The sequence below is a fragment of the Macrobrachium nipponense genome, chromosome 2, assembly GCF_015104395.2.
Source record: "Macrobrachium nipponense isolate FS-2020 chromosome 2, ASM1510439v2, whole genome shotgun sequence".
In the NCBI taxonomy this organism is placed as follows: Eukaryota; Metazoa; Arthropoda; class Malacostraca; order Decapoda; family Palaemonidae; genus Macrobrachium; species Macrobrachium nipponense.
In genome coordinates this window covers 63,832,417-63,847,416 of record NC_087201.1, presented here as the reverse complement: position 1 = coordinate 63,847,416, position 15,000 = coordinate 63,832,417, and the positions used below count along the sequence as shown (strand labels likewise).

Genomic DNA, 15,000 nt, shown 5'->3' with positions numbered 1-15,000 from the left:
CACCGTTAATATTCGAAATAGGATATTATTATAATCGTTGAATGTAAGCTGAATGTAACTATCTAAAGCCCGGGACGCAGTGTTGCCATACAAAAACACCACAGGCGGATGGACAGATGAAAAAAAACAGAGTATAATTGTGCTCGCCAGAAGCCCTATTGTCTATGTTATTGACACAACTGAGGCAATAAAGTTGCAAGCCCACCGTAAGCAGATAAGTAGTAGTAGTCGATGTAGGCATTATATAATATACATGTTACAGTAAATATATGGCCTTAAAAAATATGTATGTTACATGGAGGCCTTATATAATATACATGTTAAAGTAAATATATGGCCTTATAAAATATGCATGTTACAGTAAATATGTGGCCTTTTATAATATACATGATACAGTATCGGTATCGGTAGAGGTGGGGTGGGGGATAGGATAGGGAAAGGGTTCGGTTGGAACCGATTTAAGCCCCTTACGGGTCCCTCGGAAGGAAGGTAAGGTTTGGAAGGGGAATTGGGGTGGGTGGGGTGTGAAAGGAAGGTATTAGGGGAAGGAATAAAGAATGGGACAGACCCACTTGTCTTTTAGTGCTAAAAGTAGTGCTTGTTGTGTCTCTGTATTGTTATTAAAGTGTCGTTATGAGTTTCGTGAGGTAGGCGGCAAAGAGGGCTTTTGAAGGTATCTACTAGTTGCTTAAGAAAGAAAAGGCTCCATATTTGGATCGTCTCCCCTCACTGCTGCCGGCCCCCCCCCACCCCCAGAGCCCTTCGGGAGGGGGGAAAGGGAGGGAGGATTCAGGCCACGGTGTTGTACATTAGTTACTATGAGCTTATTGTTAGTATTATTGGTTAGTACTTCGGGCTCTCTTCCCGAAGGTGATCAGGAGATCTGGTTAGTTTTCAGTTTGTTAGTTATGTTACAGTAAATATCTGCACGGTTTATGTGAATCTACTATAGCCCTCGGGGATTCCGTGCATTTACTGTAACATATAGCATATTTTCTTGCGAGAATACCACGAAAAGAAAATCGACGAGTATCACTTTGTGATAGTAATGTCTGTACGGTTCCTTTTTAGAAAAATTAGATTTTTGAAAGATAACATTTATTTTAATTATCTTTTTTCTGGAAAATGAATAGGTTATAAAAGCTTCTAATTGTCAATAATTTTCTTTTTTATTATGTACAACTTTTACTATATAAATCTACTCTTATGTATCTCAAGGTTGTAAGTCTTTAATAATAATAATAATAATAATAATAATAATAATAATAATAATAATAATAATAATAATAATAAAGTAATGTCTAGATCAGGGGTATTCAACCCTTTTCTTCCCCCGTACCCTTTCGGGCATTTGTAATGTCAGAAATGTACCCCCTTCACTTTGTATAACGTGGAAAACAAAACCAACTCAGAAAAACATTCCATTCTCTATATTTGCAACTACTGTACGGAAGGGAAGTAAGTATATAACTCTCCTGACATAACAAATAATATTGTAAACATACAGAATTCCATAAAAAATAAAGACAATTTTTTATATTTATTCACCTCTGGCTAATCAGGAAATTTTCAAGGTTATGGTACTACGCTACAAAAACAAAATACATTATCATTACATCACCTGGAGGGGGAGTCAATGAAATGTCGGAAACTGTTTTCCATTAACAGTCCTAGTCGGCTGAGGAGCAGTTTTTTGCTAAAGCCTATTGAAGGTCGACATCTAACATCCATTCGAGTGCCATAGGGAGCGCCTGCCCCCTTACAGACCCTTGGCGTACCCCGTGGAGTACGCATACCCCAGGTTGAAAACCCTTGGTCTAGATTTTACGTGAGACATATCTCGCACCCTAATGACTGTACCAGATACTAATCTGCTGTAAATCAGTGTTAGTTTCAGAGCTGCAATTATCTTACTGCTCTTCGCCTGTCCAAAGCCCCATAATTAACAACTCGCTTCTCCCAGTCACTTATCAAAAACCGTAAAGTAAACGAATGACTTATCCACCAGCACCTGTCATAAATTACGAAATTCAGCCGTTTCTGCTCTAATAATGATGATATAGGATTAGGTTGACTCATGCGCTGTCACTAAGAAAGTGCATTAGGATAAAATACGCACATTTATCACATTACTATCACTTTTACAAACCATATTTTCTATACTTTTACCACAAGCTTGTAAAATGTCTCCATCATAAGTGATATCTTCTGAAATTAAGAGAAATAACATCATTTGAACGGAAAAGCGATTAAACTAATAGGAAAAATATCACAATATCCTTTTAATCCCTTTAGCTGTTTAATGGATTTCTTTGTTTTTTCTCTCTCATTCTTTTTTATTAGACGCCTCGCGCCATTTTTCAGAATAATATGATACCTGCTCTGCAGGTAATTTGTTTATTTTTCATTATTCGGTTATATTCCACTTCCGATCATTGGAGCGTTATTAAACGCACATCCACGCATACGCACATGCATCATACACATACATTCTCATAACACACATCCACACACACACATATATATATGTGTGTATGTATGTATGTATATGTGTGTATATATATATATATATATATATATATATATATATATATATATATATATATATATATTATTCCACATCAGGATCGAACCCAGGTCGTTCATTTAAAGGCAAGGCTGCTGCAAACTACGCCACACAAATCATAAAGGATTGATTGATTATGTCTGTTGAAAACTGGTGTCACAACATCTCGGTTATTGACACCGAAATAAATTTAGATAAAAAGTACAATTAAATCTAAAATTAATTTAATATAAAAAATCTAAAAATATATTTATTTGAATAAATTTGTTCAAATAAATAAGCTCTTACATAGATATTCTATTATGTAATCTAAATTTTGTTGAGGAGGCCAGCCTCCCTCATAAAGATATATAACTGCTCTATATTACAATCCTTTCCAAGAATTGTAGATAGGATAAAATTACCTCTTCTATCATATCCCCAAGACAGGAACCTATGTCTCAAATTCCCAAGTCTGGGACATTCAACCAGCAAATGTCTCACAGTCGAGGGCACAGTACAATCATCGCAAAACGGAGGATTTTCACGAGACATAAAGAAACCCATGAGTGAGTCTTGTATGTTCAATCCTCAATCTGCACAACATCGTTTCTTGTCTCCTTGGCATATACGGATATGACCAAGGAGACACTGATGACGTGATACTACGCATTTTCTGATTATTTAAAATATCCTCCCACTGGGACTGCCAACATTTTTTAATTCTCTGACCTACTAGAGGATACAAATCCCGATATGGTAATAGGCATCTTGTGGGTTCTGGGGAGCTGACCGCAGACTTTGCAAGTTGGTCAGCTTTCTCATTCTTCAAGACCACCCCAACATGGGGAAGGCAACCCAACAGAACATTTAATTTCTTCCTTCTTCTTTGTTTTTAGTAAAAGCAGGCCATTCCAATATATCTAAAATCAGAGGGTTTAAAGGGTTAAAAAGATTCCAGCGAACTGAAGGAACACTTCTTGAGTCACAATAATTATAATAAAAAATTTACTTTCATTCCGAATTAAAACTTTCCTTTTAAAGCCTTTAAAAATTCCAATATAATTTCCGCTTGTAAAAATCGATCAAACTGATGATAAGCCTGCCGCTTCTCTCTACATCAGGGAAGGCTTACACCAAAAGCCGACGGCCAGCCATCTGAACTTTGAGCCATCCGTGAAAACTCCTGTGGAGTTATTATTTTGTTGGCAAAGAGTGGTTCTAAAAATATTGACCGCCATGGCCGCACTGGACAATTCTGGTCTTGGTATAAAATTACAAAATATCTACAAAATTTTACCTCTGGAAAGTTCCAGGGGGGGACTAAGTAAGTATTTTGCTGGTAAAATCTCGATTCTTGGCATATTTAATTCACAGACAATGACATTTACTTTAAAAGCGAATGGATGAGGTTGCTTGGGGTGACTTTCATAAAACTGCCAATACCTTTCATTTCTCATACAAATGCTGGTTAAAGACTTAGGTAGCCTCTGGAATCTATACCAGCTCCGAACCAGCAGACACTTATAATGAAGATCCAGTGACAACCTCATCAAGATCTACAAGCATGCTCTCAGTGGGAGATGATTTAAATGCTCCAGTACACAACCGTATTCCTCCATGATGAATTGAGTTGAGCATTTTAAGGCTATTTGGCTTCGCAGAAGTGTACACCTCACACCCATAACTTAATTTTGAAAAGACCAAGGCTTTATATAATCTCAACATCTGAGTTCGGTCTGCACCCCACGAAGTGTGAAACACGACTTTCAGCAAATTCATTGCTTTCAAGCATTATGCCTTAATATATTTCAGATGTGGAATCCAGGTCAGCTTGCTATCAAAAATCAAGCTAAGAAACCTTGTTTCACCAACACATGGAATTCTCTGCCTATGAATAAATAGATCTGGATCAGGGTGGATTCCCCTTATACGACAAAAGTGCATAGTTACAGTTTTACTGGCAGAAAATCTAAAACCATTAACCTCAGCCCACTTTACTATATTATCAATGCAAAGCTGAAGGCGGCGTTCAGCCACTGATATCCTTGATGCTGCAAAGGAAAGCGATAGGTCATCAACAAAAAGGGCATATGTTATATCTGGGGGAATTATTTTAGAAACCCCATTGATTACCAAGGCGAACAAGGTTACACTTAAAACACTTCCTTGTGGTACTCCTTCTTCTTGATTGAACACATCTGACATTGTTGCTCCAACCTGAACCTGAAATATCCTATTTTTTAAAAATGCCTTAATAAAGAGGGGCAAATTGCCTCTCAGGTTGCATTCATAAAGGACCCTCAAAATGCCATATCTCCATGTTGTATCATAAGCCTTCTCTAGATCAAAGAAAACAGTGATGTGATGCTGCTTGTTGGCAAAAGCTTCACATATTGAAGATTCTATTCGTACCAAGTACCACATCAATCGGGTGTTCACGATTTTTTCCATGATCTTACACAAACAAGATGTTAATGCGATAGGACGATAATTTTCTGTCTTGAATGGATCTTTTCCAGGTTTCACAAATGGTAGTAATTTTAACTTCTCCCAAAGCTTGGGGAAGATATGTTCTCGGTAAATTCTGTTAATTAGGCTTAATATGAAAAGTCTGGTATTTTCAGGGGTATGCTTAATCATTGAATATGTTATATCGTCCAGTCCAGGAGCTGATTCATTACATTTATTCAAGGCTGATTCAAATTCTCTAATAGTAAAAGGAGCATTGTATTGCTCATGTCTTAAGGTATTAAAATCAATTTCGACCTGTTCCATTATCCGTCTTTGAGCTGAATAGGGTCTATCATCATTTTTCTTCGCAACATTAGCAAAAGGATTAGCAAACTCATTTGCCACTAACTGGGGGTCTGCTACCTCGCAACCATTCATCTTGATAACTGGAGGTTGACAAGGAGTGAACTTGCCTGCTATTTTTCTAACTCTCTTCCAAACTAGTCAGAGGAGTTTTCGAATTTAGTGAAAATATGAATATCAGCCAAGATTCTTTTCGTGCTTTTTTTTATTTCCATGCGAAAATGAGCTCTCGCTTTTCGAAATTCTACACGATAATACTCACATTTTCGTCTGCGGTCTGGTGAGGGCAGATCTCATAGTTCTATGAGTTTCCTGGCATTTACGTGTCCACCAGGGAACTGGTCGGAGGACAAATTTGCCCGAAGTCCTAGGTATAGATTGAAGACCAGCTAAGAACATTATTGTATTCAAAAAGTCAAGAGCGTCATCTACACAGGGAAAGTCATCAGCAGATCATATATTGAGCTATGCTCCTGGAACGTTGACCAATCAGCTTTACCAATGTTCCATTTGGGTAGCCTTGAAGATGGAGGACTTGATGCTACACTCACCACTATTGGAAAATGGTCACTGGTAAATCTATCATTTATAGTTCTCCAATTAAAGTCAATAATACAGTCATCACTACAAATAGATAAATCAATTGCTGATAACGTGCCTGTTTGAACATGACAATGCGTAGACTCCCAAGAGTTGAGGATCCCCACATTTTCATCTTCTATGATAGAACCTAAGCACCTTCCTCTTTGATTGGTGATGATGTCACCCCAAAGAGGACTTCTGCTATTCATATCCCCCAAAATTACAAAAGGGCGTGGTAACTGTTGAATAAGAGATTTAAATTCATTGATGGGGAAGGCTTCATTAGGTGGTAGATAAAGAGAGCATAGTGTATATTTTCTTTGCAAATGGATCTGCACACCTATCACTTGCAATGCTGATTGGATACTGATAGGATTTTGTGGGGTGTCATTTCGAACATACAAAGCGACACCACCATGGCTTCCAATAAGTCATAAAGGAAATTAACACCTAAGTACCACTGTAGTATATACTACCTAAGTCTTAACCTGGGCAGGGCAACTCCCTTACATACCAGCATGCTTTACCCAAGTTCCGACTCTGCAGTACCCAATTGACAGCATTTCACTCGAATTATCCTTCTCATTGAATATCATCATAGAAATAATCAACACACAAACACGTGTGAAACAGAAGGGATAATTTGAAGGAAATGCTGTCAACTTGGTTACAACTTCTATTATGACTTGAGCTATTGAGTGAAAATCAAAAACCTTTCGTAGGTCTTTGGGGCCTGATATTCAATTAAACGTTTTCTTTGCTTAACATGATTATTGTACAGTGCAAGTTAACATGTGAGATCATATCTGTTGTTTGTTGTAGAACAAGTACCTCGTTAAAGTATACTCTAATCGCCATTTTGATTCTACCTTGAAATGACAAAAAATTCTATATAATCATTTGAAAAAGGGTGAAAGTGGAGTTCACCTCTCAGTGAGGTCATTAACCTTCCTACAGGTGAACCATTACAAAAACATTATTGAGTCTTAAATCCTAAAATCTTTTAAAAATCACTTCGAAAACCTATTAATATTTTGGGGCAATTTGGCTGTAGCATCCAACAAACAAGCTGTAGTTACTCGGAACAGTTGTCGATCCGATGTGAATTTTGGCTTTTACTCACAGAACAAAAGCAATAGCAAACGGAAATGAATACAGCCATAAACATGCAAATTTAAAAAAAAAAGTAGATAAGGAGAAATAAATAAATATAAACGAAGCACTCTATCTGCAAGACCAACCGCCTACATGCCGTAAACGTGACATACATTATCGCTCTGAATGCAGCTTCTGTGATTAGGGTTTCAAGTTGTATTTTGCATAATGCAGGTGTAACTAAATAGTTGATTCTAAACTGAAATTCAACAAAGAGATAAGCCACGCCTAGTCGCATGATTGTATAAATTATGTAAATGTGTCAATAAAGCACATTTACAGATTATGTATGTAAATACATAAGACTAAACCACTATATTACTTGGTTAAAAGCTTTGCAGTGGTTCACGGTTTTCTCTCACAGTTTCCCTATACTCATATATATATATATATATATATATATATATATATATATATATATATATATATATATATACACACACACACACATATATATATATATATATATATATATATATATATATATGTATATATATATACATGCTAGCTGACCAACCTGGCGCTGCCCGGGTATACTCTGAATGACAATAAATAAACTCTCTCTCTCTCTCTCTCTCTCTCTCTCTCTCTCTCTCTCTCTCTCTCTCACTTCCTTTCCATCTCACTCACTCTCACTCTCTCTCTCTCTCCCTTTCCTGTTAAGATAGTTGCTTCAAATACATTGTCCAGCATTTTTGACATTTTATATTTCACCCCTTCTCACACCCCATTCCTATCACAGCAGAACTTGGACTTGAAGGGAATCAGGAGTGTCAATATTCATCTCAGCGACCTCAAAAACTATGAATTCAAAAATAATATCTAGCCTATGCGAAATTTTATTTTTCACCCCTTCTCACCACACCCGCTCCTATCCAGGCAGAACAGCGACTTAAAGGTCATCAGAAGTGTCACTATTCATCTCACAACCTCAAAAACTATGGATTTCGCACTAATATCTGTCGTTTCCAGTTATTCTTACATGTCACCCCTTCTCACCACCCAACCCTTTTGGTGTCTGTGAGGTCTTACCCCACAGTATTCTTTCCCCTATTTATATATATATATATATATATATATATATATATATATATATATATATATATATATAATTTATATATACACAGATGTGTGTGCATAGTATGCATATAAATTTTTGCCAATACGCACAAGACTTTTTTGATAAGCATTATGTCTTGGGAATAACTTACACCTAAAGAGAACTATAACTCATAAGTGCTTTAGTGACTTAGTGACGTCCAGGATTCAAACTATAGTCTGATTTAGAAACAAAGATAGACATTGACCTTGACTACCCAGCTATTGAGAAATATAAGTTGATAATATATCGACTCTGCTATAAATATGCTCGTCGAATTCAGGTTCTGTATTTATAATCGATGTCAACCTATCTCCACTTTGTTAACTGACATTTTTATATTCACAAATATTATGCCACAGATATTTTGTAATCTAAAATTCACTATACCTCCGAAATAACCTATGTTCAAGAAAATCAATGAATTTGTGTGGTTTCATAAGACATTATAATAACCTTTCCAGTTATGTACATTAATACTGTTAATGGAAAATAAATGTAACTGGAAAAGTAATATTTCAGCAGTATAAGATTGTTCAGAACATTAGGGACATTTTCAAGCCCTTAATGAACTACCTTAGTTTTTTGGAATTATCTTTCTTCATCAGCAAGTATGTATACAAATTCTAAGATTCAAAAATTACAGTTAACCAATTACGATTAAGGACTACTATGAGATTCAGGGCCTCTGTAACACGGTTTTTTGGACTTTGCTCCTTATCAAAGCATCGGATGTAGCTGAAAGTTGATATATGTATATTTTACAACCACACACAAATTTTGGCAGCATTATTAATGACCTAAACCTGATAGTTTTAATTTTTATATAGTAAAAATTATCCAGCCCATGCCATGGCCAATGATTAGAGCCAAGAGTCGAAAAACATTCATTACGTAAGCAAGGTAAACAACATTTGACGAAATGTTGCCCCGCCCATCCACCAGACAGAAACTCATTCACCTTATTCCATCGGCTCTGAAACCCATAGCAGTCAATAATGGCTAACAGGATTTGGAATTTTCCCCGTAGTTGCAAAACTGCATTTGTCTTACGACTTGCAACTTTTTACAGTCAAGAGAAAGCCCGTGGCCATGACAAAGACTTTATGAATGGTGGAACGATACATAGATGTGGGTGGGGTATCTGTACTAGTGTAGTAATACTACTGTAGTAATAGCAGTAATATACATGAATTAAACGTTTAGGCCAACTGCTGGGATCCTTGAGGATCATTTAGCACTTCTTGCAACTACTCGAGAAATGAGTTTTTATAGCCAGAAGTTAAATTTTCTAATCCAACAATGCCCATGATAGCCTTCAGTGTTATCCTGAATTATAACGAGGCCAAAGTGGGTGGAGCCTCATGAAGTCATCATTCTGACGATAATTATTGGTGAAGGTTCAAAGCCAAAATGTGGTAACGGCAATTTTTTTTTTTTTTTTTTTTTTCTTTTTTTTTTTTTTTTTTTTTTTAGTAAATAGGTAGATAGCCAATAAATAAAAATTGCTTGACATCGGATATAGCAGTTATCAAATCAAGCTTGTCTGCTATGTTTTTGAAAATTACCAACTATTCCCTACATCTTGTCAATTTGATTGTGACCTATAAAGTAGACTGTAATCTCTTAGGAAACTTATTTTGGAGTTAGACTAATAATCGAAGCGTTTTTGTATTTATTAACATATTTTGTTGGTTTGTTCATTTTGACAATTATCAGTGGAGAGGTGGTTTCAGAGTTCATAAAGGTGTACTGCTTTGCTTGTATTTACATTTTTATGTCATTGTTGCCAGAGGTCTAGCCTTCGTTACGTATAGCCAATCATCCATCGAGAAAGAGGGAAGAAATGCTGTCATAAGTTACGTAACGAGTGCGTTCGAAACCTTTTCTGAGTAAGTTTGGCCCGTCTTCAAAAAAAGACACTTTTACATTATAAGTACCAAATTTATTCATCCTACGTAATGCAGAATACAGTCAAAATTTATGTGTAGATATAATGTGTATTCTGAATAAGCGTTATATTTATGAAATGCATAGATAAAAAGTTATTGCGAAAAAACCGTGTTACAGAGGCCCTGAATCTCATAGTAGTTGGAATAAGCTAATTAGGAAAAGTTCATTGTCAGAGAGGAATAGTTCTACACGGGGGTTATCCTATCAGCGTTAAAGAAGGAAAGATTTTAGCGATTCTTGGGGGTGCCCAGTGGTCCCATAAGTTTTTTAATGTAAGAAATAAGTAAATCTCATCTTTGGTTCATTTTGTCTCACGGGTGGAAAGTTGTCCAGGTTTCGTTTCACAGTCCAGTATTTCAGTCCATGTAACTAATTGCTCCCTTCAGAAAATAATGCCATGCTTGTCCCTGTAATGCCAGATTGTGGCACCATCACCATTACTCTACTTCATCTCAATTGCAATCCACTTGACTCTTGGTGTCTACTTCCATTCTCTAGACTCATGACTGTGCTCCTTATATCTTCAATAGCCACTCTCACAAACAATTTCAAGATACTCACTCCATCGACTAGGAGCTGCATTCTCTTTAGATGTCATTTCTTTATCAACCTTTCTCTCTGTATTTACCTGCCTATTGAGCAACTACACACACACACATATATATGTATGCATGTACTATATATATATATATATATATATATATATATATATATAATATATATAATATATCTATATATATATAATATATAATATATATATCATAGATCATTGATTATACCTGTCGACCTAGAGAATAACTTAAACTTAAAGGCAATCATGTTTATAAATAATGCATCTAACAGGGCCATGACTCAAACCTGTAAGTAATAAATCTGATTGATGGAAGACAATGACATCCATTTACCCACCTAAATCAAAAGTCAAAGGTTCGACTCCTGCCTACAGTCTACATAATTATCCACTATAAATCCTCCTACTCTCAGTCCGTGCAACCACAGTGTTATGAATGTACACAAATATTTCTGTCATGGTTAGCATTGTTCCTATACAAGGTATTCCTTCTGTTCTTCAACAGTTGTTCCGGAATGCAGTGACAACACGAACGCGACGGTGTCTGTCACTCCGACGGAAGAGGTCAAGCTGAACTGCAGAGTCGACTCCAACCCAGAGGAGGTGAGTAAAGCGCAGCCTTTTTGCATATATCCGTTGGGATGGATTGCCTCTCGTTTCACATTCAAATAGTATGATCTGTTAACTGACGTCGTAGCTGTTTTCCATCTCTGTATTTCTTTCGCCTCAACTGAGAATGTAACAATGATAGAAAATAGAAGATAGAATTTAGGCCAAAGGCCAAGCACTGGGACCTATGAGGTTATTCAGCGCTGAAAGGGAAATTGACAGTAAGAAGGTTTGAAAAGTGTAACAAGAGGAAAACGTAGCAGGTGCACTGTGAAACAATTATTAGAGGATGGAGAGTCAGATGGGAGAAAGAATATGGACGGAGGTACACTAAAATGATTGAAAAAGTTTGCAGCTGGTGGGAGTAGGGACGTTGCAAAGACCCTTAAGTAATGCCTACAGTGCACCACATGATGTGCACTGACGGCACTATCCCCCTACTGCGTGTAACATTGATGAAAGGGCTAGTTTGTTCTGAACTTATTAATATCGTATCACCGATGATATGCATTGATGTGCTCCCTCGAAAGTGAGCCTGAACGCTGAGTTATTCAGCTTCTTCCCAATTCACTTCACTTCTAAATAACGGCCGATCCAGCACAATAAATTTCTATTGTGTTTCTAATCCCCCCGTCGCTGAAGAATGATGACTCATAAAGAAGGGAAATGAGGTGTCTAAATCATCCATTGAATTATTGTTGTGTCTGAAGAGGAAGCAGATATTTCATCTTTAGTTTCGCCGGACTTTTTCAAGGGTTTTTTTTTTTTTTTTTATGGACACACCGAACTAATCTGGAAGATTTTCAGTTCCGAATACAATGCTTAAACTAAGTGAAGAAGAGGTAAGGAAGTGAGACGTCAAGGAAACGAGAGAAAGGTAGACGGAAATTAAAAGGCACAAAAGCAATAAGAAAGACAGAAAGCTTTTACGTCCGACAAACAAAAACTAAAGAATGACACGATTTGAAAGGGTAGAGATGGCCAGTTCAACAGGGAAAACAGACGAGAAAGCAAGCCCTCGTGAAATACGACTGAACTCAGAGAACCACCGCATTAATTTCTGGCATTAACAAACGACCCAAAAGTATCAAGTCGAACAGCTGAATAATGAACGTCCATAATCATTAATCCTAAATTGGGCTGGCGAAGAGAAGCGACGGTTTTACTGAAACGATTCTCTGTGGGGCGTGTCTGACCTCCCTGACCCCTGCTTTAGCATTGGAATCCCATAAATCGATGTCATTTATTCTTAGATGGATTCCCCCCATACTTCATTTCCATAAGCAAAAGGGTCCGTTTTGGAGATGAAAAAAAAAAAGAAGTGAATTTTCGGTTGCAAACCGACATCTATTCCCTTGTTTCCTCTGTCTTCTTTTACTTCTTCTTCACTTGGTTTGTATAGTTAGCTGTAGTATTTATGTATTAAAAGGTGCAACTGTGGAATTGAGTTTTTCAAAATAAACTCAAAATTTCTTACTCTAAAGAAACTGAAGATAGGTAGGTACCTTTTTTTTTTTAAATAAGCGTTATTGGCAACTAGGGTTGTTTGCAAGACTAACTGCTCTCATTGCAAATAAAGAGTGCCCTTCAGTACATGTAAGCCTGCCAGTTTTTCAAGGCGGTAGGAAATGGTGCACATTCCCGATGGTCGTACAATACAAATTTCAATTCTGAAGAAGCACCTTACGCGAGGCAATTATTTATGTGTTGTGTTATTCCTGAAAGCGGACCCAGTAAAGACAACCTTTCCATGAAGATAATGTTAACGCTCATGGAAATCGTTAGTACGAAATTTGTTACGCTTCCCAGTGGGCAGAGCACCGAGAGCACTCCAGTGACGTCACGGCCGCTACTTCTCGCTGAATAGCGTGGCATCTTCACTTCATCTTGAGGTGTTGAGGATGCGTAACTTCAACGTGGCTTTCACTCGACGAGGGTCTCCAGCCTCTCCAAAAGACTGACAACTTTTCTTGGAAAAGGTCTCGCCTTACCGTTCATCACGAGGCTCCAAAAATGCGAAATGTTATAACTCCACGATAACACCGTCTGAGGAGGAGGAGGAGGACCCCATCTTTCTCCTTTTTTAAAAGTGACTTTGTTATGCGTGCATTAAAACATGCAAAAGTAAGTGATAAGCTACGATTTCTGGAACGAGAAGAAACTTCGAATTGTGTCTAAAGCTTCACAAACATCACAGCCTTGCTATGATTGTTTTACAGGTATAACTTTTCTATATAATATTTATTATTATTATTATTATTTATTATTATTATTATTATTATTATTATTATTATTATCATCCGGATCAGAGGCCTGTATTAGACCTCCTTACTAAATCGAACAAATTGTAAAATCAGTTAAAAGTCATGGGTCATAATATGTTCATTACGTCATTTCTTGCACTGTAGTTATGTGCACATGTAATATCAATATCATAATATATATATATATATATGTGTGTGTGTGTGTGTGTGTGTGTGTGTGTGTGTGTGTGTGTGTATGTGTGTGTGTATGCAGTTTGTTCCAATATCCAAATCAATAACAACTCTGAAGAATCTTCCTTGTAATGTTTCATCTAATTTACGTAGTTTCTGAAGTTATTTTTATACTCTGAGAAATATTGCTATATTAGGAAGTAAGCGAACAAAATGGGCAGACCAATAGAGAATAACATCTTACTGACATCGTCTGATATTTAAAGAAGCCACTCTAGAGCATTTGAAAATGTTATCAAAATGATGCCGTCCAGTTCTTCCACTGACGTTAATAAGAACTGCATCAAATAAAACCTCTGAATAAACATGGACATCGAAATTGTGACAAGAAAATTTAATCATTTGGACGAAGAAAAAGGCTTATAATACCTAACGAAGCGAGATTTTCTCTCATGTTTATGAGAGAAAGATTTCCTATTTAAATTTCCGAGGTAATTTGGGGTAATCTGAACGATCCTACATAATCCACAAAATCTGCTGGCTTATTTCAAAGGTGAACAAATGAAAAAATGAAGACGATAATTATTACAAAATAACAACAAATCAGGCAAAAGAAAATTTATATATATGAGACGAGTTTCCTCGTATTTTAATTTGAAAACAAAAAAAAACTTGCGATTCAGAGATGTTGCAACTTTTTCCTTTTATTTTCCTATAATCTATTTTTGGTAGCTTAAGTTCTCACATCCTTTCATTTGTATTGCATCTGATCAGTTTCAATTCTAATTACTTTAACTGTTGGCTTTAATCCCGGCATTTTTGTTTTGGAGTTCCTATCCTAGATTATTTTTCATTCCTCTGCTAGATTATTGTTCTTTCATTTGTGATTTACCCTCCACCTTTATTCGGGTCGCCTTTGTGCATCAGAGGGGCATCCTCTCGTTCGAAGCTGATAGCAGCAACGGTTCGCTGTTCCCCCACGAAGGTGGGAACGGAATAAATGCATTTTCACTTAACTGCGCAGTGAGTCACAAAAATAGCTAGAGGCTGTGCGTAACCTTTATTACCACTGCGGTTTAAGATAAAGAGAGAGGGGAGAGAGCTGATAAGGGGTAAAGGAAGGTTGTGATTCATTATACAGGAACAAAAACTTACTTTTAACAAGGACTCAAACTGAAATGGAACTAGCATGGTGGAAACGCAACTAGATATTTAGAGAACTGCGAGGATGCTT

The 15,000-nt window shown here is 36.7% G+C and overlaps 1 protein-coding gene across 3 annotated transcripts in view; it reads left to right on the top strand.

Annotated features, from left to right (window-relative positions):
• LOC135220652 (roundabout homolog 3-like) overlaps positions 1-15,000 on the top strand; it is a 199,466-nt gene that overhangs the window by 156,769 nt on the left and 27,697 nt on the right. For all 3 annotated transcript variants that reach the window (XM_064258001.1, XM_064258000.1, XM_064257999.1), the window contains one exon: positions 11,228-11,325. In XM_064258001.1, the coding sequence (XP_064114071.1) occupies positions 11,228-11,325 (98 nt within the window). The remainder of the gene's footprint in view (positions 1-11,227; positions 11,326-15,000) is intronic.